Raw genomic sequence first — 22,437 nt, 5'->3', positions numbered from 1 at the left:
AAAGGGTCCATATGGGCTCTATTATGACTCAATTACATATAAAAGGAAATTAATGGTTTATGAGGATGCCTTAAAATCTGGGAACTAATATGTGGGCATATGGATCCACCATGAGGTTAGATACTGTGTAAGCAAGTAGAACATGCACCCTAGCAATTACTGCTAATTATTATGAGAAATAGCATATAATTAGGCATTATAAATTGTACAGTTTATGCATTTCAAAGGGCAGTTTGGAGGTATGTATAAACCGCATGCAGATGAAGTCAATTAAGGCATAATAGCTACACTAACTAGGCACTGCAGTACTCTCCAGAAACTGTTAGATATATAGTAAGCATATTCCATAAAAAACCATATAAAAAACATTCTTGTGCCTTTACAGATAAAACGTGCAGTTGAACATTGTCTATAATAACAATCTATTTATAAAAATTCTCAGGTAGCTACATCTCTAACTCAGATCGTTTTGTGAGGGGGAGGGCTCCTCATCCTCCATATTGGGCTTCTCATCAGAAAACATATGGGGACCTATGGGATATAAAACATCACAAAACCCCTAATTGAATGGTTAATTGTTACAGGCTACGGGCACTATGACTAGACATTGCTAATAGCATATTATATAGACAAGTATAATTCAAATGAACATTTAGTGTCCTTTAACATAGCGGTTAACAGTAAAACCTATGTAAAACTCTGATGTTGGAGGCAGCAATTAAACTGTGTGTTCAAAAGCAATCTCGATAGTATCTTTCCCCAGACCATACTATACAATATCGATGTCACTAATTCTTTCACCTAGTATGGCTAGGGAGATCTCTATCAACCCACACCGCATTCGTCAAGGCTGGATTGTATCGGTGATATCTGCCTCATGTCCACTGTATGCCGTTTGCATAATGCCGAAGATTGTCTCCTCTAGGAGGCCATGTAGCCCAGAGCCGCAGGGCTCCAGAAGAGATTCCCGCAGGTGGGTCCGGTACGCCATGTTGCGCTACAGGCCGTTCAGTAAGGTAGGGTCTGGAGGCTGCAAGCGCAGGTATTGGGCTTGTGTCAATCTCCACTTGATCACTGATGAGATCCCTGGTTCGCTCCAGGGGACCGGCCGCTTCCTCCAGAGTAGGGACCACCAGAGTACCAGCAATATTTTCACTAGTGAGCTGAGCTGAGACAGCAGCTTTCTCGGTAGGGGTTGGAGCGTCTACTTTTTGAGCTCTCTGTAGCTGCATCTGCTCTTGTGGAATTGGGGCTTTGATGCTTCCTTCCTCTGTGACTGGTAAGCGGATGCTGTCAGCGAGTTGGTTGTATCCATCGGTCATTGCCCGCTCAAATCTATGTAGAAGGGCTATCACCATAGCTGGATTCTCCTTCATGGTTTTTCTCCCATGATTCTCTATAGGATAGTCTTATGCAGACGATATTATCAAGAGTTGGTAGTCATTTCTCTGAGCTTCATTTTTTCCCGTCTGCCACGCCCCCCCCCCCCCCCCCAGTAAGTTTTTAAAAGGTTTTATACTGGATTTTTAGATCAGTATTTGTGCATATTCTATATAGTAGTGACTATTACATGCCGTTATATGAAAATTGTTGTATACTGCCCTTTAAAGGGACATAAAACCAACATTTTTTCTTTCATTGTATAGATAGAACATAACATTTTAAACAACTTTCTAATTTACTTGTATTATCAAATAATCTTCATTTTCTTGTTATCCTGTGTTGAAAAGCTGAAATGTAAGCTCAAGAGTGTGCACGTGTACTATATAGCAGCAGTTTTGCAACAATGTTATACATTAGCAGGGGCACTAGATGGCAGCACTATTTCCTGTCCTGTAGTGCTTCAGACATGTGCACGCTACCTACCTAGGTATCTCTTCAACAAAGAATAACATGAGAATTAAATAAATTTGATAATAGAAGTGAATTGGAAACTTTTTAAAAATGTTATTCTCTATCTGAATCATGAGAGATTTTTTTGGGTTTAATGTCCCTTTAAATACTTATTGCCTCTTGCAAAGTTTTGTTTTTCATATCGGTGTAAAAACCTGTCTTGCACAAACTGTGCTGTGTTGCTAATCTTTGCAATCATTTTATGCAGTTTCACAGTCTGCCCCCATGTTGGGCCCAGCAACCTGTCTCTGCAGATCAGATGAAGCGCATAGATATCATGGGCGAGGAGCGGTTGAAAAGGTGAGCGCTTGACCGACACTGAAGGGTGACCCATGGATGGACACATTGTGCCTCTCACTAGTGTGACTGATACACACTACACTTAATGCAATAAGCCTACGTATACGGCAGATCAGTATTATAATCTAGGGCTTCTTTATTAGAGGAATAGATTAGATCTATCATTATTTTTAATCTTGGAAGAAGTTTTTGGTGGCTGTAGCTTGAAGGGCAGTCTACTCCAGATCTGTTATTGTTTAAAAAGATAGATAATCCCTTTATTACCCATTCCCCAGTTTTGCATAACCAACATGGCTGTAATATACTTTTTTTTTACCTCTGTGATTACCTTGTATCTAAGCCTCTGCAGACTGCCCCCTTATTTCAGTTCTTTTGACAGACTTGAATTTTAGGCAATCAGTACTGACTCATAAATAACTCCACGGTAGTGAGCACAATGTTATCTAATATGGCACACATAAACACCAGCACTGTCTAGCTGTGAAAAAATGGTCAAATGCATTCAGATAAGAGGCTGCCTTCAAGGGCTTAGAAATTAGCATATATGACTACCTAGATTTAGCTTTCAACTAAAAATACCAAGAAAACAAAGCAAATTTGATGATAAAAGTGAATTGGAAAGTTGTTTAAATTTGTATGCCAAATCATGAAAGTTTTATTTTGACTAGACTGTCTCTTTAAAGCAGTGTTTCTCAACTCAAGTCTTCAAGTATCCCTAGCAGGCCAGATTTTCATGATTTCTTTAGGTGATATAATTAGCTGAGAGCAGGTTAATAACCATGGTTATTGATAAGCTTCTTATTTCACCTGTGCCCTAGTAAAGAAATCATGAAAATCTGGCCTGTTAGGGGTACTTTAGGACTAGAGCTAAGAAACACTGGCTTAAAGAAAGTATATTCTGTTATTTGCACAAAATATTTTTGTTATTTCTTACCCCTGTGTTTCAAACATTAGACAAACCTGTCTTAGAAAGTAGCGGAATGTAACGTTTACATTTTTAGTCCCTCCCACCTTATGGTGCACGGGTCTTCCTGCAGGATAATACATTAGTTCTTGCTGTAACAATAATATTGCTGACAATGTGAATGCATTTTTTTTTTTTTTTTTACCTTTTAGTGGTGGAAGGTGATTAACTCCTTGGATGCCATAAATGGTGGCAACGCATTGCATCTAAGGAGATTGACTCTATCCATTTGTCTAAACCCTAACAGTGGATGATAGGAATGGAACTTATGCTAAATTCTTGCTATTTAAATGTTTACCTACATTTGGAAAAGCCAGCATTTCATTTTTGATGTCGGCATTTCCTATACATTTCCAGAATAGATAAAAGAACATTATTGTTGCAGATTTTTTGTCATTGTGATCTTGTTAACTTGGTGGCATTTTGGTAGTGGAATTATGCGTTTGTACCCGAACAAAGAAGCACTGACAGTTTTAATGTTTGTTCCTTTCAGAGTTCCTCTTCAGTATATTATTGAAGAGTGGGATTTCTTGGACATGACCCTGCGTATGAGACCCCCTGTATTTATCCCACGACCAGAGACTGAGGCAAGAGCAGACACAAGACTAGCAGGGTTACCCGAATGCAAGCATAATGTCTGCATTCCAGTGACACTTTGTGATAAATACACTACATGGACAAATGTATTTGGGCACTGCTAGTAATTATTCAGTTCAGGTGTATCAGCCATAAAAGGCACCATATAGCAATGAAATCTCCACAGACAAACATTGGCAAATGGGTCGTACTGAAGATCTCTGTGACTTTAAATGTGTCATTGTTATAGGATCCCACTTTTGACACACGTTTGTTAGGCCCTGATGATCAAAAGTGCTGTGAGGTGGCGATATATCACAAAGGGATCAGACATGATGTTGAGGAAGCTGGCAAAAATCTCAAAAGTGAAACATTACTGTTTAAAGGCAGCATCGCTGAGAGGTGTTTTACTATACATTGCAATGGGTGGTGATACTGTGAAATATTTCAGCATCAGCATCAACATTGGAGATGTAAAGTAAAGAATCACATTTAAATATATATAGCTCCGAACCTAATAAATATACCTTTGTACTCCTAAACTGACATAACCCACCACTGCAAATTAACACTACACTACTTAACCCCCCCACCGCAAACTAACCCTACACTACTTAACCTCTCTACCGCCATAACCCCCCCACCGTAAACTAACCCTACACTACTTAACCCCTATACTGCCATAACCCCCCACCGCAAACTAATGCTACACTACTTGACCCCTATACCTCCATAATCCCCATCGCAAATACCCCCTAACCTATTAACCCCATAAACCACCACAACCCCCAATGCAAACTAGCCTTACACTACTTAACTACCTAACAGCTATCCCCCCAGACCTCTAACTTGATAACCCCTAAGTTACAATAAAATAACAAACACTAAAATGACACAAAATAAGAAAAAAACATTACCAAAAAAAATAATAAAGCACTTCAGAAAATACCCCCCCCCCCTTATATATATCCTAAAACTCGCGTGTCCCCCCCCAAAATAAAATAAACCTATACTAACACTTAAACCTTCTCTAACAATTGCCCTGAAAAGGGCATTTTGTAGGGCATTGCCCTAAAGTGATTAAGCTTTTTTACTTGGCACAAAAAATCCCTGCATTGAGGGGTATAGGGGTTTTTGGGGTTAATAGGTATTGGGATGTTTGCATTGGGGATACTAGTGGTTTAGGGGATAATAGATTAGGGGGTGTTTATGATTGAGGGGTATTGGCAGTTTAGGGGTTAATAGGTTAGGTTTTTTTTGAGGTGGAGTGTTGTAGTGGTTTAGGGGTTAAAAAGTTAGGGGGTGATTAAATAGGTTATTGCAGATTATGGGTTAATAGTGTAGCGAAATTAGTTTGCTCTGGGGGGTGAGGGCGTGTAAGGGGCTAATAGTTTAAAGGTGCAGTATATGTAAATACAGTGTTTAAATGATATGCATTTTCCTGTATAATGCATATTAATTTAAGTATTGTATAGATTTTAAACATGATTTTTTTTTTCATGTTAAAAAAACATGTATAAAATCTATACAATTAATATGCATTATACAGGAAAATGCATATCATTCAAACACATATATACATCTATCAACAAAGCTTCTGCAGTTATAATAGGGAGGTTTTTTTATTCTGTCTTTATTAGTCAGGTATATCAATGACATGATTTACATGTAGGCATTCTATGGGAGTTAGCTGTGCGTTCTAGGGGAGAAACCTGCATTTTGATTGGGATACATCACCTGTAGTGTGATATATTCCAATCCCTGAAGTACAGGTTATGTGTAGCGTTTCAGCCATGTTTGTTTGGCCACATTTTCAGTGGCGATACTTTACAGTGTGAGGCAGGTAGTGTAGGTGTTGTTACAGTTCAATCACACAGGCATTATTTGAAGTTTTCCTACACAGAAACCATGTTTGGTTTAAGTGAACGCACTGTCTGCGCTGTGTAGGAACTTTTCAAATATGTCCCCCGCTCGCTGAAAGTGCCGACAAGTGGCGATATCGGTGGACTTTTGCAGAAACCGCAATCTCTATTATTTCCTATTTGAGACACATTGCCATGCGTCTCCACTTTGCAGGTCCGCCCCCTTTTTTAGAATGTATTGTCAGATGCCTTTAATGTCGAGACCTTAGTGAGCTGTAGAAAACACTGTGTATAGTATGAAAGAGATGTGCCTACAAATCCTTAACAGCATTCATGTAATCTGTATTTGTAAAAATCCAAAATCTTCTGTCTATATCCCTAATGCTTAGATAGTGTCCAATACAGTAATGCAGTTTACTAGGAAATACTATAAGAAGAATTCTCTAAAATTCTCTAATTTTCCTCCTGTGTCAGTAGCTGTCTTTAAAGTCGTTCTGTTATTTTAACCCTTTAGATGTCTGATTGGTGAAAATCTATATCATTATACCGGGCACGACTATTTTGGAGCTTAGGTATTCTTGCACCGTGTGACAGAAATAGTGCAGATTTACAGCTTAGTGGCTTTACCAGCATTTTGACTGCTGTTCAGGGTAGCATGAATGATACAAAACTAAATCTTAAAATTTTTGTTATGGCTGCATTGCTCTCTAATATTCCTGTTTTTTAACCCCTCAACGACCACAATGTACCTTGCACGTCAGTGTTTCTCAACCTTTTTGTTGTAACTACCCCTGTAGGCATTCATTTGATTTTTATGTACCCCAACTGTAGCACATTATTGATCTTTTACATGAACAGAAATGGAAATCGTGTATCACTTGATTTCACAAGCTTGTCTGAGATATGTTAATTAATGAAATCTATAGGAATCTGATATCTGTTTTATGTTTTCCAGAATGTAATATTTGGCAATATTACCACAGAGAATAAACACATAAAACACAGATAATATAGTCTGTTCATATTAATAAATAGATGCAATTACTGAGCTTCTTTCATTAAAACAGAGGAAAATAAACTATTTTCTGCATGATGGGGAAAGTAATATTTATGGTACCATCTTTCTATTTTTAATAACCATTTCATGCATAGTTTCTGTCTTGTTTGACTGCGGTATACTTCAATACGATGTACTTTACCCATTTCACAGTGGCACATTTATCTGCCGCTTGTCTCTGTGACACTTGGTCACAGTAATCCACTTTCTCTGACCATATCAGTGAAGCTAAAGTCCAGCCCTCATATGTCGCTAACAAGCCAGATCTAAGGTTTTACTAATTTGAGGTAAATCAGTGATTGAGCAGTGGTCCAACCTAGGCAGGGAAATACTCACACTCTGCCGTGTTAGGAGTGCTCGAGGGTAGAAATGCGAAACATAGCTTTCTTTGATATGTCATGTTTACAATAGCTGCATCAGGTAAAAAATCCATGGAGTACCCCTTGCCATTGCCCCAAGTACCCCCAGGGGTACACGTACCACACATTGAGAAACTAAAAAAATAGTATCTCAAAACAGAGATCCTGATAGGGGGCGCACAATATAAAAAAAAAAACAACCCAAAAATGTGTTTAGCAATGAATATGTAAATATGAATATAAAAAAATAATATAAGAAATGGAACCAAATAGTCCCTTTTGAGGCACAAGATCCCAGGTGAATCCAAATCAAAGATAGCGATGGATTCTTTCAGCAAAACAGATCAAATCAGTAGAGCTGCTCTCTCCTCACATCAAAATGGACTGACGTCTAGAAGGAAAATGGGACAAAAAGAGAGGCGCTTGTGTGTACCAGTCAGAACAAAACAGGGTACCCTGGTGTGGATTTATCCAACCTCTGTTTTGTTCTGACTGGTACACACAAGCGCCTCTCTTTTTGTCCCATTTTCCTTCTAGACGTTGAGAAATTAGGCTGTACATCACTGGTTGTTAAGGGTTTTATGGGCCATAATTGCAAGGGTCTCATCGCCAGTGATAAGACTGAGCTACTATGATCTCCCTCCCTCGTAGCTGGCAGCCAGACCGCGCAATTAAAAAAACAAAAACTATTGAAAGGGGTTAATATATATTTTATGCAACTTGCATTGTGGAGAAAAAAAACTGCAAAAAAAGGTAGAACCTTGCTCTGTATCCTGCACCCTAACCTATAACGCACAATACATCTGTCAAAAAATAGTCATCTGCCTCACTAATCTGTGAATGGTAACTTCTGTCACAGGCTGCGAGAATACCTAAGCTCCAAGATGGCAGCGTCCAGTATGTAGTGCAGAGCTTCAACAACTAACAATTGTAAATAAGAGAACCTCTCAAGAGCGAGCTGAAGCCATGAGAGACAAAAAACAATAGCAATACGTGTTAAAGGACCACTAAATTCAAAATGATACTTTAAGGATTCAGATTCGATTTTACACAACTTTCCAGTTCACATCCATTATTTAAATAGGTACAATCTTTTTATGTTTACACTTCCTGAGACACCCGCTCCTACTGAGCACGTGCAAGATTTACAGAATATAAGTCTATGCATTTTGTGATTGGCTGATGGCTGTCACATGATGAAGGGGGAAGGAAACTAAAACTAACTTTAAAATTTGGCAGAACAAAATCTACTCGTGATATTCAAGCTGTGTTTTTGCATTGTCTTTTTATAATGCATTTATTGGTTATGTTATTCTCCTGTGTTTAGTGGTTCTTTGATGTAGTTGTGCTCAGCGGTTTATTGTCTCTTTAATAAAGATTTGTCAATCAGGAGGAGCAAGGAAGAAATCCTGATGCATTTTGTTGTTATACACACACTTTATCGGAGGCTGACAAAGTCTTGTGCATCAGAAACTGGAACTTAAAGGGACATGAAACCCAAAAAATGTTCTTTCATGATTTAGGTAGAACATACAATTTTAAACAATTTTCCAGTTTACTTCTATTATCAAATTTGTTTCATTCCTTTGGTATCATTTGTTGAAGGAGCAGCAATGCACTACTGTTTTTTAACTTAACACATTGGTAAGCCAATGACAATCGCTATATATGTGCAGCCACCAATCAGCAGCTACAACCTATGTTCTTTTCTGCTCCTGAGCTTACCTAGATAAACCTTTCAGTAAAGGATAACAAGAGAAGGAAGCAAATAATAGAAGTAAATTGGAAAGTTATTTAAAATTGTATGCTCTGTCTAAATCATGAATGTCTAATTATGACTTTAATGTCCCTTTAAACTTCCTATTTTTCTTCGGCATACCATGTTTTTCACATTCCCTTTAAGTTAGTGTTGCTTAAAGAGATCTTGCACGTGCACACTGCTGGGATGCACTCTTTACTCTGTGTTACATTCTCACATGTTAGATTTAACCTTTTAAAGCCGTTATGTCGTTCTATTCCGTCATAATTAGACTGGGCTTTAAAGCCGTTATGACGGAATAGAATGTCATAGCTAACGGCTGTCCTGAAGCCTTCTGTGCTGTCAGGACTTGATCGCGGTCTTGGGGGCGTTCCTAGGGTTGTAGGGACACCCCCCAGACGCGATCCAATAATTGAAATCTCGCGATCGTGTGCACGATCACGTGGTTTCAATTTGTCTACATCGGAACAGTTGTTCCGATGTAGGCACTTTAGCCCTGACACGAAAGGGTTAAAATGATCATCTATGTGAAGTGACTTTATTCACCATAAGATATACAAACCAAAATGGCAACGCCTCTATAACAGTTGTAATATTTAATAAATGCAGTATTTCCTTAATCAAAAATAGGAAATCATTATACAACTAAGGTTTGAATGTACACATTGAACAACATTAAAGGGACATGATACCCAGTTTCTTTTATGATTCTGACAGAGCTTATCATTTAAACAACTTAACAATCTACGTTATCTAATTTGCTTTGTTCTCTTGTTATCCTCTGTTTAAAAGCATACCAAGGTAGGCTCAGGAAATGGGAGCTAGCTGCTGATTGGTGGCAGCATATATATGCCTCTTGTCAACGACTTACATATGTGTTCAGCTAGCTCCCAGTAGTGCATTGCTGCTCTTTCAATAAAGGATACCAAGAGACTGAAGCAACATTGATAATAGAAGTAATTTGGAAAGCTGTTTCAAAATGTATGTTGTATCTGAATCATGAAATAAAATTTTGGGGTTCTATATTACTTTAAAGGGACATGCCAGCCAAAATTGGGAACCACATGGATGAATTTCACTTTTGAATAGAAGTATTTTTGTAATATACATGTTTTAGCAAAAATGCTTCTAATAAAAGTTATAGCTGTTTCAAAAGTGTATTTAAGTATGCACGTGCACCAGCATTTTAAACACAGCACTTGTTCAGAGAGCCTAGGGTGCTTGTACTATCTGGTTATGACTCAATTTGTTAATTGCTGACATGATACAAACCCCCTGGTGCTCTGAGCAGCTGCAGTATTTAAAATGCTGGTGCACTGAGAATATTTAGCTATGCTTCACATGCACGTGCAGAGAAAAATGCTAACACTAAAACAGTGATCATTTTTACAAGAAGCATTTTTGCCAATACATTTATATTGCAAATATGTTTCTATTCAAAGATGTAATTCATCTATGTGTCTTTAATATTAAACAGTATCCATATGGTGTCTTCATAGTAATGTTTATCTAGATAATGACCCATGAATTTCAGATTGCCTAGCCACAAACAAGAGAATATATATTTGATTGTACAAATAAATATGCATGTGGGCTTCCTGTGGTTTTGCTCTGACATCTGTGTATTGGTTGCAGGAGTTAGTGGGCGTGACACTGTCAGGCTGCAGTGCACTTCAGTCTTCTCCAGATCCAGTTATTTTGGAAGTGGGTTGTGGCTCAGGGGCTGTGTCTCTCGCATTACTCAGGAAGCTGCCGCAGGTGAGCACCAGCGATCGGGAACAGCAAATCGATATATTGGTTATGAATTCCGCAGAATGCGCTCCAGCCTCTCTAGGGTGGATAGTAAATTATGATCGTGCAAATTAAAGGTTTTTATTTACCTGTGGGCCAGATAACAAGTGGAGTATTAATTGCGCTAGAAGTAAGCTTTTTGCTTGCGTCGGGTTGCGCTCGTTAATGAGTTAAAAGTAAACTGTTTTTGCCTGTGCGCTAACCCGACAGAGCAAAAAGCCAAAGTTAGAATAGGTACAGAACATTAGAATGTGAAATATTTACAGTAAATACATAGTTAAAACCTTTATTAAATATGAATATTGCATAAATATGTTTTTATATATTTTTATCTACTTAACTGCAAAGGGCATCCGATGCACTTATATATATGTACATACTGTATGTATTTATGTTTTATATGTGTATATACAGTATGTCTGTAAATATATATATATATATATATATATATATATATATATATATATAAATACATAAATACAAATGTACATATATATATATATATATATATCCATCTTTAGAGATGTATATGTATGTATCTCAATGTTTACCCCTTCCCGCCATTAGGACGTTCCATGCCGTCCTAACTGCGTTGGGCTTTAGTACTGTTATGGTGGCCTGAAACGTCCTAGCTGTTTAGTTGTCCTGAAGCCATAGAAGCTTCCTAAATGGGATTGTTGGCTGGAGGACGTGCCTAGCGTCATAGGCACTCCCCCCCTGACCCGATCCCTTCATTTAAATCATGCAATTTAAATTTTTACTATTTGTATACAGTTCTGATGTAAACAATTAAGTCCCAACTGGAAAGGGTTTTTTATTCCAACACCTGAGATCTCATACCTTTGAGCCCTTATAACTTTTGTGTGCAATATGTTTTTTAAATCATTTTTATTAGATGGTGTTATTATGAGTGTAACTGTACTTTGCAATGTATTTGTTTTGTGCAACTTTTTATTTTCGTTAAAGAGTTAACCAGATTTCTGAAGTTGTGGTAATCATTCTAGCGTAAATCGCGATTACACTCAAGTGATCGCGTTTACTTTCAACTCAACAAGCGCAAACACCCACGATAAACCCCTTATCGCTTGCGCGCCAACGTTTGTGCTCCACTTGTAATCTGGACCTTTATGGTTATTATAAATGTTGAGATTAAAGGGACAGTCTACTCTAGAATTTTTATTTTTGAAAAAGATAGATAATCCCTTTATTACTCATTCCCCAATTCTGGAGTAGACTGTTCCTTGAAAATCTAAATTATGAAAGTTTATTTTTGACTACACTGTCCCTTTAATATCCCTTTAACCTCTTCCTAACCATTACATAGACACAGAAAGAGCAACTATTAGCCCCTTTCTGCCAGATTTATTGAACATGCCCTTGTGTCTTTACTGTTTAGGAAACATATCCTCTGCCGTGTTCTCTCCACGGCCTATTTAGTGGTTTCACCACTCAACTGATTTTACTGACCATAATATTAAACGTTTTTAATGTTTGTTATCATTAAATCAATGTATGTTAAATTATGCAATGAATATGTGCTTTGGATAATATTTATAAATAACAAAATAATGTTATAATATTGCAAAGTTCCCCCCCGGCTACTTGATAATGCCAACCGGTTGGCAAACACTGCTCTGTGTTAAAAACATGGTTGGCTCCTGTTTGTTTTCTAGGCACGCGTTATTGCCGTGGATAAAACTGAAGCAGCTGTCAGTCTAACTAAAGAAAACGCTGAGAGGTGACTGAAGTGAGATGTTTATGTTACTATATTGTATGGAGCAATACTATAAACTAATTCATCTAAACGAAATTGACCCCTTTTCATAAGCTTATCAGCTGTGCTGTGTCTTAGAGATAGCTATGTCTTAAAGGGACATAAAAACTAAATGTATTTTATAATCTTAGTATTGAGGTTATTCCCCTCCTCCCTCTAATCATGGGAGCGGCCATGTTGTAATCTAGCTTTCACTATATTCCAGTGCTGACCTGTTTGCACATGTGCAGTAACTCTCCTTCATATACCTGCAGAGTAACCTAAGTTCTAGAATAGCAGAACCCACAATTAGAGAGAGGTATATGAAATGTATTTAGGGCCAGTTTACGAGTTGATCGCAAAATATCGCTTACGCAAAAGCAATATTTGCTCTCAACTGAGTAATACCAGCGCACGCAAATGGGCGCTGGTATTACAAGTGAGGTGCAATGCGAATGCGACTTCACATTGCACGGAAGAGTGCGCTTCCATAGGCTCCAATGGGAGCCTCGTTCTCATGCCGTTAGACACGGCATAAGAACTAGCGCAGCAAAGGGGGTAAGTCGCGCAGTGATGGGCAGCAATTTTAAACATAAACACATATATATTTATGTATTAATATGTGTATATACAAATGTTAACACATAAATACATATGCATATATTTATATACATATGTATTTGCAGGGAACACACAGTTCCCATAGAATGCTATGTAAAGCCTTTTTTAAGTGCAGTTTTGTTTTCTAACACCCCTCAGCTGCCACTTTTAGCACCTTATAACTGTTTTTTGCAGTTACTTTAAAAAAAAATAAAGATGCTACAATTTGTCTTTTTTAATAAAGATTACTATAATGAAATTTGGGGCCAATTGGGGGACTCACGGTAGCAATAACCAGCCACTTGTAATGGCTGGTTATTTATTGGTCACCTATTTACGGGCGTACGATAAATTGACACTCCATTTATAATCTAGCCCTTAGTGTTTAGTGTCCCTTTCACTATGCTAAGTTACTCATTCAGAGGAACAGTAAACAATATATTGCACTGCATTGTATATTATATATTTCAATTCATAGATCTGCTATCTATTTAAAGGGGCAGTGGACTTTAAAATGTTTTCCCCTTATTGTGGTCTCAATTACTTGTTGTACCAGTTGCAAATTATTAAAGGGACATGAAACCCACATTTTTTCTTTCATGATTTAGAAAGAGAATGCAATTTTAAACATCTTTCTAATTCACTTCTATTATCTTATTTGTTGTATTCTCTTGATATTCTTTGCTGAAAAGCATATCTAGATATGCTCAGTAGCTGCTGATTGGTTGCTGCACATAGAAGCCTTGTGTGATTGGCTCACCCATGTGCATTGCTTTTTCTTCAACTAAGGATATCTAAAAAATGAAGCAAAATAAATAATAGAAGTAAATTGTAATGTTGTTTAAATTTGTATTCTCTATCTGAATCATGAAAAAAAGATTTTGGGTTTAGTCGCCCTTTAAATACATTGGAAATTACTTGTTCTTTTTAGATATTTTCTTTGACAATTTGAATATTTGGTTTTGGTCATTGAAACCACATAGAATTAATATTTCTCTTGTAAAGGTGTATCCAGTCCACGGGTTCATCCATTACTTGTGGGATATTCTCCTTCCCAACAGGAAGCTGCAAGAGGACACCCACAGCAGAGCTATCTATATAGCTCCTCCCCTAACTGCCACCCCCAGTCATTCTCTTGCAGCTCTCGACAAGAAAGGAAGTATCAAGAGAGATGTGGTGAATTAGTGTAGTTTTTTTACCTTCAATGGAAGAAGAATTCTGCCTGGAGGTTTGATGATCTTAGCGGTTTGTAACTAAGGTCCATTGCTGTTCTCACACATAACTGAAGAGTATGGAAAGAAAACTTCAGTTGGGGGGACGGTCTGCAGATTGCCTGCTTTGAGGTATGTTCAGTATATTTTTTTCTAGAGAGATGATAAGGTCTAGAAAATGCTGACAATGCCTGGTATATTTGAGGTAAGCCTGATACAGTGATTTAACAGCAACTGGGATCATGCTTGCAAAAAAGGGTAATATTCATGTTAATACTCATATTACTTAGTGTAAAAACGTTTGCATGTTTTATAGTAAAAACGTTTTTTCTCTGAGGGTGATAAATCTTTATTTTGGGGCCTAGTTTCCACATGGCTTGTTAGATCACTCCTAAAAAAGGCCCTCTGACATTCAGTGCATGGTGGGAGGGGCCTATTTTCGGACACTTTATGCGCAGTTGATATTCAGACTGAGACATACAGCTTCCCTAAAGGAGTCCTCTGGCATCTAGGACCACTATAGAGGGTGCTTTTCCTGCAACAAATCGTGTTTAAGGGCAGGTAGGGCCACAGCAGAGCTGTGGCAGTGTGTTCGACTGTTTTTTAACGGTTTTTCCATTTTTCTAATCCGTTTTCGGGCCTAAGGGGTTAATCATCCATTTGCAAGTGAGTGCAATGCTGCTTTAGTCTCTTATACACACTGTAAAAATTTCGTAGAGTTTACTACTTTTTATCACTGTTTTGCAGTTTATGAGGTAGTTTTTTTCTCTTAAAGGCACAGTACCGTTTTTATTTAATTGCTTTTTCACATTTATTAAAGTGTTTTCCAAGCTTGCTGGTCTCATTACTAGTCTGTTAAACATGTCTGACATAGAGGAAACTCCTTGTTCATTATGTTTAGAAGCCATTGTGGAACCCCCTCTTAGAATGTGTGCCAAATGCACTGACCTTTCTATAAGTTATAAAGACCATATTATGGGTTTTAAGGATTTATCACCAGAGGTTTCTCAGACTGACAAAAGGGAGGTTAAACCACCTTGCTCTCCCAATGTGTCAGAACCTATATCTCCCGCGCAAGTGACGCCAAGTACATCTGGCGCGTCCAATGCGTTTACCTTACAAGACATGGCGGCAGTTATGAATCATACCCTCACAGAGGTATTGTCCAAACTGCCAGGGTTACAAGGAAAGCGAGACAGCTCTGGGGCTAGAACAAATAAAGAGCTTTCTGACGCTTTAGTAGCTATGTCTGATATACCCTCACAATATACAGAAGCCGAAGCAGGAGCGCTTCTATCTGTGGGTGACATTTCTGATTCAGGGAAGGCGTTACTCCAGTCTGACTCTGAAATGACAGCATTTAAATTTAAGCTTGAACACCTCCGCTTGTTGCTCAAGGAGGTTTTAGCAACTCTGGATGACTGTGACACCACTGTAGTCCCAGAGAAATTGTGTAAAATGGACAAATACTTTGCAGTGCCTGTTTACACTGATGTTTTTCCAATCCCTAAGAGGTTTTCAGAAATTATTACGAAGGAATGGGATAGACCAGGTGTACCGTTCTCTCCCCCTCCTGCGTTTAAAAGGATGTTTCCCATAGATGCCGCTACACGGGACTCATGGCAGACGGTCCCTAAGGTGGAGGGAGCAGTATCTACTCTAGCTAAGCGTACAACTATCCCCGTCGAGGACAGTTGTGCTTTCCTAAATCCAATGGATAAAAAAATTAGAGGGTTTCCTTAAGAAAATCTTTATACAACAAGGTTTTATTCTCCAGCCTCTTGCATGCATTGCCCCAGTCACTGCTGCAGCTGCTTTCTGGTTCGAGTCTCTTGAAGAGGCTCTTCAGGTGGAGACCCCGTTGGATGATATCCTAGACAGGCTTAAAGCTCTTAAGCTAGCCAATTCATTTTTTTCTGACGCCGTTTTTCATTTAACTAAGTTAACGGCTAAGAATTCAGGTTTTACCATTCAGGCGCGTAGGGCGCTATGGCTTAAATCCTGGTCAGCTGACGTTACTTCAAAGTCTAAGCTTCTCAACATCCCCTTCAAAGGGCAGACCCTATTCGGGCCTGGACTGAAGGAGATAATTTCTGATATTACTGGAGGGAAAGGCCACGCCCTTCCCCAGGATAGGTCCAAAAAATTAAGGACCAAACAGACTAATTTTCGTTCCTTTCGGAACTTCGAGAGTGGCGCAGCTTCAACTTCCTCTACTGCAAAACAAGATGGAAATTTTGCCCAGTCCAAGCCAGTCTGGAGACCTAACCAGGCTTGGAGCAAGGGAAAGCAGGCCAAAAAAACCTGCTGCTGCCTCTAAGACAGCATGAAGGAGTAGCCCCCGATCCAGGAACGGATCTAGTTGGGGGCAGACTTTCTCTCTGCGCCCAAGCTTGGGCAAGAGACGTCCAAGATCCATGGTCTCTGGAGATTGTTTCCTAGGGATATCTTCTGGATTTCAAAGCCTCATCTCCAAAAGGGAGATTTCATCTCTCACAATTATCTGCAAACCAGATAAAGAGAGAGGCATTCTTACATTGTGTTCAAGACCTTCTGGTCATGGGAGTGATCCACCCAGTTCCAAGGGAGGAAAAGGGGCAAGGATTCTATTCAAATCTGTTTATAGTTCCCAAAAAAGAGGGAACTTTCAGACCAATCTTGGATCTCAAGATCCTAAACAAATTTCTCAGGGTCCCATACTTCAAGATGGAGACTATTCGAACCATCCTACCTTTGATCCAGGAGTGTCAATATATGACTACCGTGGACTTAAAGGATGCTTATCTCCACATTCCGATACACAGAGATCATCATCGGTTTCTGAGGTTTGCCTTCCTAGACAGGAATTACCAGTTTGTGGCTCTTCCCTTTGTGTTAGCCACGGCACCAATAATCTTTACGAAGGTTCTAGGGTCCCTACTGGCGGTTCTAAGGCCACGGGGCATAGCGGTGGCCCCTTACCTAGACCACATTCTGATACAGGCGTCGACTTTTCAAATCGCCAAGTCCCATACGGACATTGTTCTGGCCTTTCTGAGGTCTCACGGGTGGAAGGTGAACGAAGAAAAGAGTTCTCTCTCCCCTCTCACAAGAGTTTCCTTCCTAGGAACTCTGATAGATTCAGTAGAAATGAAGATTTTTCTGACAGAGGTCAGGTTGTCAAAGCTTCTAACTTCCTGCCATGCTCTTTATTCCACTTCTCAGCTGTCAGTGGCTCAGTGTATGGAAGTAATCGGCTTAATGGTAGCGGCAATAGACATAGTTCCGTTTGCCCGCCTACATCTCAGACCACTGCAACTTTGCATTCTCAATCAGTGGAATGGGGATTACACAGATTTGTCCCCTCTGCTAAATCTGGATCAAGACAACAGAGATTCTCTTCTCTGGTGGCTATCTCGGGTCCATCTGTCCAGGGGAATGAGCTTCCGCAGGCCAGAATGGACTATAGTGACGACAGATGCCAGCCTTCTGGGCTGGGGCGCAGTCTGGAACTCCCTGAAGGCTCAGGGTTCGTGGACTCAGGAGAAAGCCCTCCTTCCGATAAACATTCTGGAGCGATATTCAATGCTCTTCAGGCTTGGCCTCAGCTAGCTGCGGTCAGGTTCATCAGATTTCAGTTAGACAACATCACAACTGTAGCCTATATCAACCATCAGGGGGGTACAAAGAGCCCCCTGGCGATGTTGGAGGTTTCAAAGATAATTCTATGGGCAGAGGTTCACTCTTGCCATCTCTCAGCTATCCATATCCCAGGAGTAGAGAACTGGGAGGCGGATTTTTTAAGTCGGCAGACTTTTCATCCGGGGGAGTGGGAACTCCATCCGGAGATATTTGCCCAGTTAATTCATCTATGGGGCAAACCAGAACTGGATCTCATGGCGTCTCGTCAGAACGCCAAGCTTCCTTGTTATGGGTCCAGGTCCAGGGATCCCAAGGCAGCATGCTCTAGCAGCGCCCTGGTCCTTCAGCCTGGCTTATGTGTTTCCACCGTTTCCTCTGCTCCCTCGTCTGATTGCCAAGATCAAGCAGGAGAGAGCTTCGGTGATTTTGATAGCTCCTGCGTGGCCACGCAGGACTTGGTATGCATATCTGGTGGACATGTCATCCTTTCCACCATGGACTCTGCCGCTGAGACAGGACCTTCTACTTCAAGGTCCTTTCAAACATCCAAATCTAATTTCTCTGCGTCTGACTGCTTGGAGATTGAACGCTTGATTCTATCAAAGCGTGGTTTTTCCGAGTCGGTCATTGATACCTTAATTCAGGCTCGAAAGCCTGTAACCAGGAAAATCTATCATAAGATATGGTGTAAATATCTTCATTGGTGTGAATCCAAGGGTTACTCATGGAGTAAAGTCAGGATTCCTAGAATATTATCTTTTCTCCAGGAGGGATTGGAGAAAGGATTGTCTGCTAGTTCCTTAAAGGGACAGATTTCTGCTCTGTCTATTCTTTTGCACAAACGTCTGGCTGAGGTTCCAGACGTTCAGGCGTTTTGTCAGGCTTTAGTTAGAATTAAGCCTGTGTTTAAACCTGTTGCTCCGCCATGGAGTTTAAATTTAGTTCTTAAGGTTCTTCAAGGGGTTCCGTTTGAACCTCTGCATTACATAGAAATTAAACTTTTATCTTGGAAAGTTCTGTTTCTAGTAGCTATCTCCTCGGCTCGAAGAGTTTTGGAGTTATCTGCTTTACAGTGTGATTCCTTTTATCTGATTTTCCATGCAGATAAGGTAGTTTTGCGTACCAAACCTGGGTTTCTTCCTAAGGTAGTATCTAATAAGAACATCAATCAGGAGATTGTTGTGCCTTCATTATGTCCTAATCCTTCCTCAAAGAAGGAACGTCTTTTTTTACACAATCTTGATGTGTGTAATGGCTTATCTGATGTAGGATCTCAACTGCCAGAGATGTTAATTTAATGAATGTATCACTCTGAGTAACAGACTATTGTTTTAGCATAGGCTGTGATGTATCAGAGTGAAGTTTCTCAAATGACTTCTTTTGTCAATATGTTGCGATATGGCTACCATATAATGTAGCAATTTCGTTTGAGTGAGATGAGAATAAAATGGAATGGTTACTTTCACCTTTAGTATTAGAACAAGCGCAGCACGGCTTACTCAGGAGTAAACGTGACAGACTAAGCCTGTGTGCGGTCTTGTATCCTGCAGCAGTTGACAGGCTTCGGTGATTCCCTATGTGTTGAGGTGAACTAGCGCAGTGAAACTTGAAGCCAGAGGCAGGGGCGTGACAGACTCCTGGTGAGTTCCCTTACGGTGACGTCACTCTGGTTCCGTAGCGCTGTAATGAATGCAGCTTTCTAAACTCCTATCGCTGCTTACCGTATCACTGTCAGTTTGTGGAATGTAACAAGTCTGTGTACAGACAGGACCTAAGTTAAAGTTGTCACTCACTTGATGGTTTCCTGGGTAAGTCCCGGTTGATTGCGGGTTCAGTGTGAACTCAGCTGTAAAACGATTCCCAGTAGTGACGGCAGTAAAAGGCTGAACCAATTCACGCAGTGTAAAACAGACTCGAACCTGAGAGAGGATGTTTAGGCAAGTCCAGCAGGATTCTTTAGATTTCTGTACTGAGACGAAAAGACTTTTAATGGACCAGCTGCAGCTGGTATTTGTAATCCAGAAATTCGGTTATTATCTGCTTCAATATGTAGACAAAAGGGCTGTTCTAACAAACAGTGCAAACAGCTTAGCTGTACTGAACACAATAACTAAGCACTTGTTTGGGGCGGAGACATGCCTTAAATACAGGTGAGTGCAGGAAAACTGAAGTAATAACGAAAACCTGGAGTGGAATCCTTACAGGTCCCCCCCTTCAAGCAAGCCGACCACGGCTGGATGTTTAGGTCTCTGTGGAAAACGTCTATGGAAGCGTGCAACTAGCCTCTTAGCATCTATGTGGGTATGGGGTTCCCAGGAGTCCTCCTCGGGAGAAAAGCCTTTCCACCTCACGAGATACTGAAGCTCACCATTCGAATATCTTGAATCCAACAGATCTTGAAATTCATAGACATTGCTGTCCAGGTGTACAGGATCAGGAGGAAGGAGAGGTATGAAAGGGACCTGACCAACATAAGGCTTGAGCAAAGAGACGTGGAACGTGGGGTGAATTACCAATGAATCGGGTAGTTCCAGGATGAAAGCATTCTCGTTTATAACACGTATAATCCTAAATGGTCCGACGAATAAACTGGCCAGTTTCTTCCTGGGCAGGTGTAATTTAATGTTTTTTGTCGACAACCATACGAAGTCTCCTACTTTATACTTCGGGCGGCTCTTCGTCGTAAGTCATAGTACTTTTTCTGAGACGCTTGAGCATGCTGAATATTAGTGCGTATATGCTGGAAGTTTTCGGCCAGCCCTTGAACTAATTCATCAACGGATGGTGTATGTTCTGAGGAAGAATGATGAATACTGAATCTAGGGTTGAACCCATAATTCGCGAAGAAAGGAGAGTAATTGGTAGTGCTATTGATCGTGTTGTTGTATGAAAATTCGGCCATGGCGAGGAAGGATGACCATTTGTTTTGATGGTAAGAACAGTAACAACATAGGTATTGTTCGAGCCATTGATTTAGCCTTTCAGTTTGGCCGTTAGTCTGGGGGTGGAAAGCTGTGCTTAGTCGATGTTCGATTTGAAGTGTCTTAGTGAGTGCTTTCCAAAACCTTGAGGTGAACTGGCTTCCTCTGTCAGTAGTTACAATGGTTGGTAAACCATGATATCGTACTTCGTGGCTCAAGAACAGTTGTGCTGTTTCTAAAGAATTAGGTAACTTGTGGTAAGCGATAAAATGGGCCATTTTAGTGAAGTGATCTGTTACAACTAAGATGGTTGTGAGTCCGGAGCTTGGTGGTAAGTCTACTATAAAATCCATACCTAAGTGAGTCCAAGGTGATGTGGGAATCTCCAGAGGCATAAGATGTCCGTAGGGAGGTTGTCTCTCAGGTTTGTATACTATACAACTGTTACACTGCTGAATGTGTTCTTTGATAGTACTTTCCATTGATGGCCACCAATAAGTTCTGGTTATCAACTCCTTGGTGCGTCTGATTCCTGCATGACCTAGTAAAGGTGGGTCATGGTGTTCCTTGATAATCTGTGCTCTAAGTGTCTCTGGCACATATAACTTAGAGCCATGGGAAAAAAAAACATCCTTCTTTATTAGGGAGTTCAATGGGGTACGGTTCTCCGAGGCTAAGGCAGTTTCATAGTCATGAACTGAAATAGACAGTAGAGCCAAAAAACCTCTCAGGAGGTAATATGCAACTAGGTGGTTGTTGCTGAATGGGTCTTGGATCTCTACGGGACAGAGCATCTGCTTTTCCATTTTTAGAACCTGGCCTGTACATGATTTGAAAATCGAATCGGCTAAAGAAGAGGCTCCATCTCACCTGTCTGGCAGATAAAGTCTTGTTGTTTTGCAGGAATTCAAGGTTTCGGTGGTCGGTGTATATTGTGATGGGGCTGGAGGTACTTTCTAGAAGATGTCTCCAAAATTCTAGCGCTCTTTTGATAGCCAGTAATTCCTTATCTCCAATGGAGTAATTCATTTCTGCTGATTACATGATCTTGGAATACAATCCAATAGGGAATAGAGGATCCTTAGGTGTTTTGCGTTGTGAAAGAACTTCACCGAGTGCATAGTCCGATGAATCAACTTCCAGAATGTACTGAAGGTCGGGATCAGGGTACTTCAAAATAGGAGCTGAAGAGAAAGAATCCTTAAGGAAACTGAACGCATCAGCAGCATCTTTAGACCAATGGAATGTACAATTTGGGCTGGTAAGCTTGGTAAGGGGCTTCGCAATTCTAGAAAAATTGCGAATTAATTTCCTATAGTAATTACTGAATCCAAGGAATTTTTGGAGGTCCTTTCTAGTAACAGGAGTAGGCCATGATTTTACTGCATCAACTTTAGCCTCTTGCATCTGAATGCCCTCTGGGCTAATGGAATAACCGAGGAATTCTATAGTCCTAGTGTGGAAAATGCATTTTTCCAGTTTGGCGTAGAGCCGGTGGACCTGGAGACGTGACAGAACCCAACTCACGTGTTTTATGTGGTCAGTTGCATTTGAGGAATAAATCAAGATGTCATCTAAGTAAACGATGACACAGATGTCGAGTAGATCGTGGAAGATATCATTTATGAAGAACTGAAACGTTGCAGGTGCATTGGTGAGACCGAAAGGCATAACCAGATACTCATACAACCCGTATCTTGTTCTAAAAGCGGTGAGCCATTCATCACCCTCTCTGATGCGTACGAGATTGTAGGCTCCCCTCAGGTCCAA

The 22,437-nt window shown here is 40.0% G+C and overlaps 1 protein-coding gene across 2 annotated transcripts in view; it reads left to right on the top strand.

Moving 5' to 3' along the window:
- The window catches only part of HEMK1 (HemK methyltransferase family member 1), a 123,592-nt gene that overhangs the window by 12,201 nt on the left and 88,954 nt on the right, over positions 1–22,437 (top strand). For both annotated transcript variants that reach the window (XM_053721108.1, XM_053721109.1), the window contains exons 3-6: positions 2,102–2,193; positions 3,651–3,744; positions 10,406–10,528; positions 12,235–12,299. In XM_053721108.1, the coding sequence (XP_053577083.1) occupies positions 2,102–2,193; positions 3,651–3,744; positions 10,406–10,528; positions 12,235–12,299 (374 nt within the window). The remainder of the gene's footprint in view (positions 1–2,101; positions 2,194–3,650; positions 3,745–10,405; positions 10,529–12,234; positions 12,300–22,437) is intronic.

This window comes from Bombina bombina, chromosome 7, assembly GCF_027579735.1.
Source record: "Bombina bombina isolate aBomBom1 chromosome 7, aBomBom1.pri, whole genome shotgun sequence".
NCBI lineage: Eukaryota > Metazoa > Chordata > Amphibia > Anura > Bombinatoridae > Bombina > Bombina bombina.
Note: the sequence above shows the minus strand (reverse complement) of the source record. Positions and strands in the feature narration are given on the sequence as shown.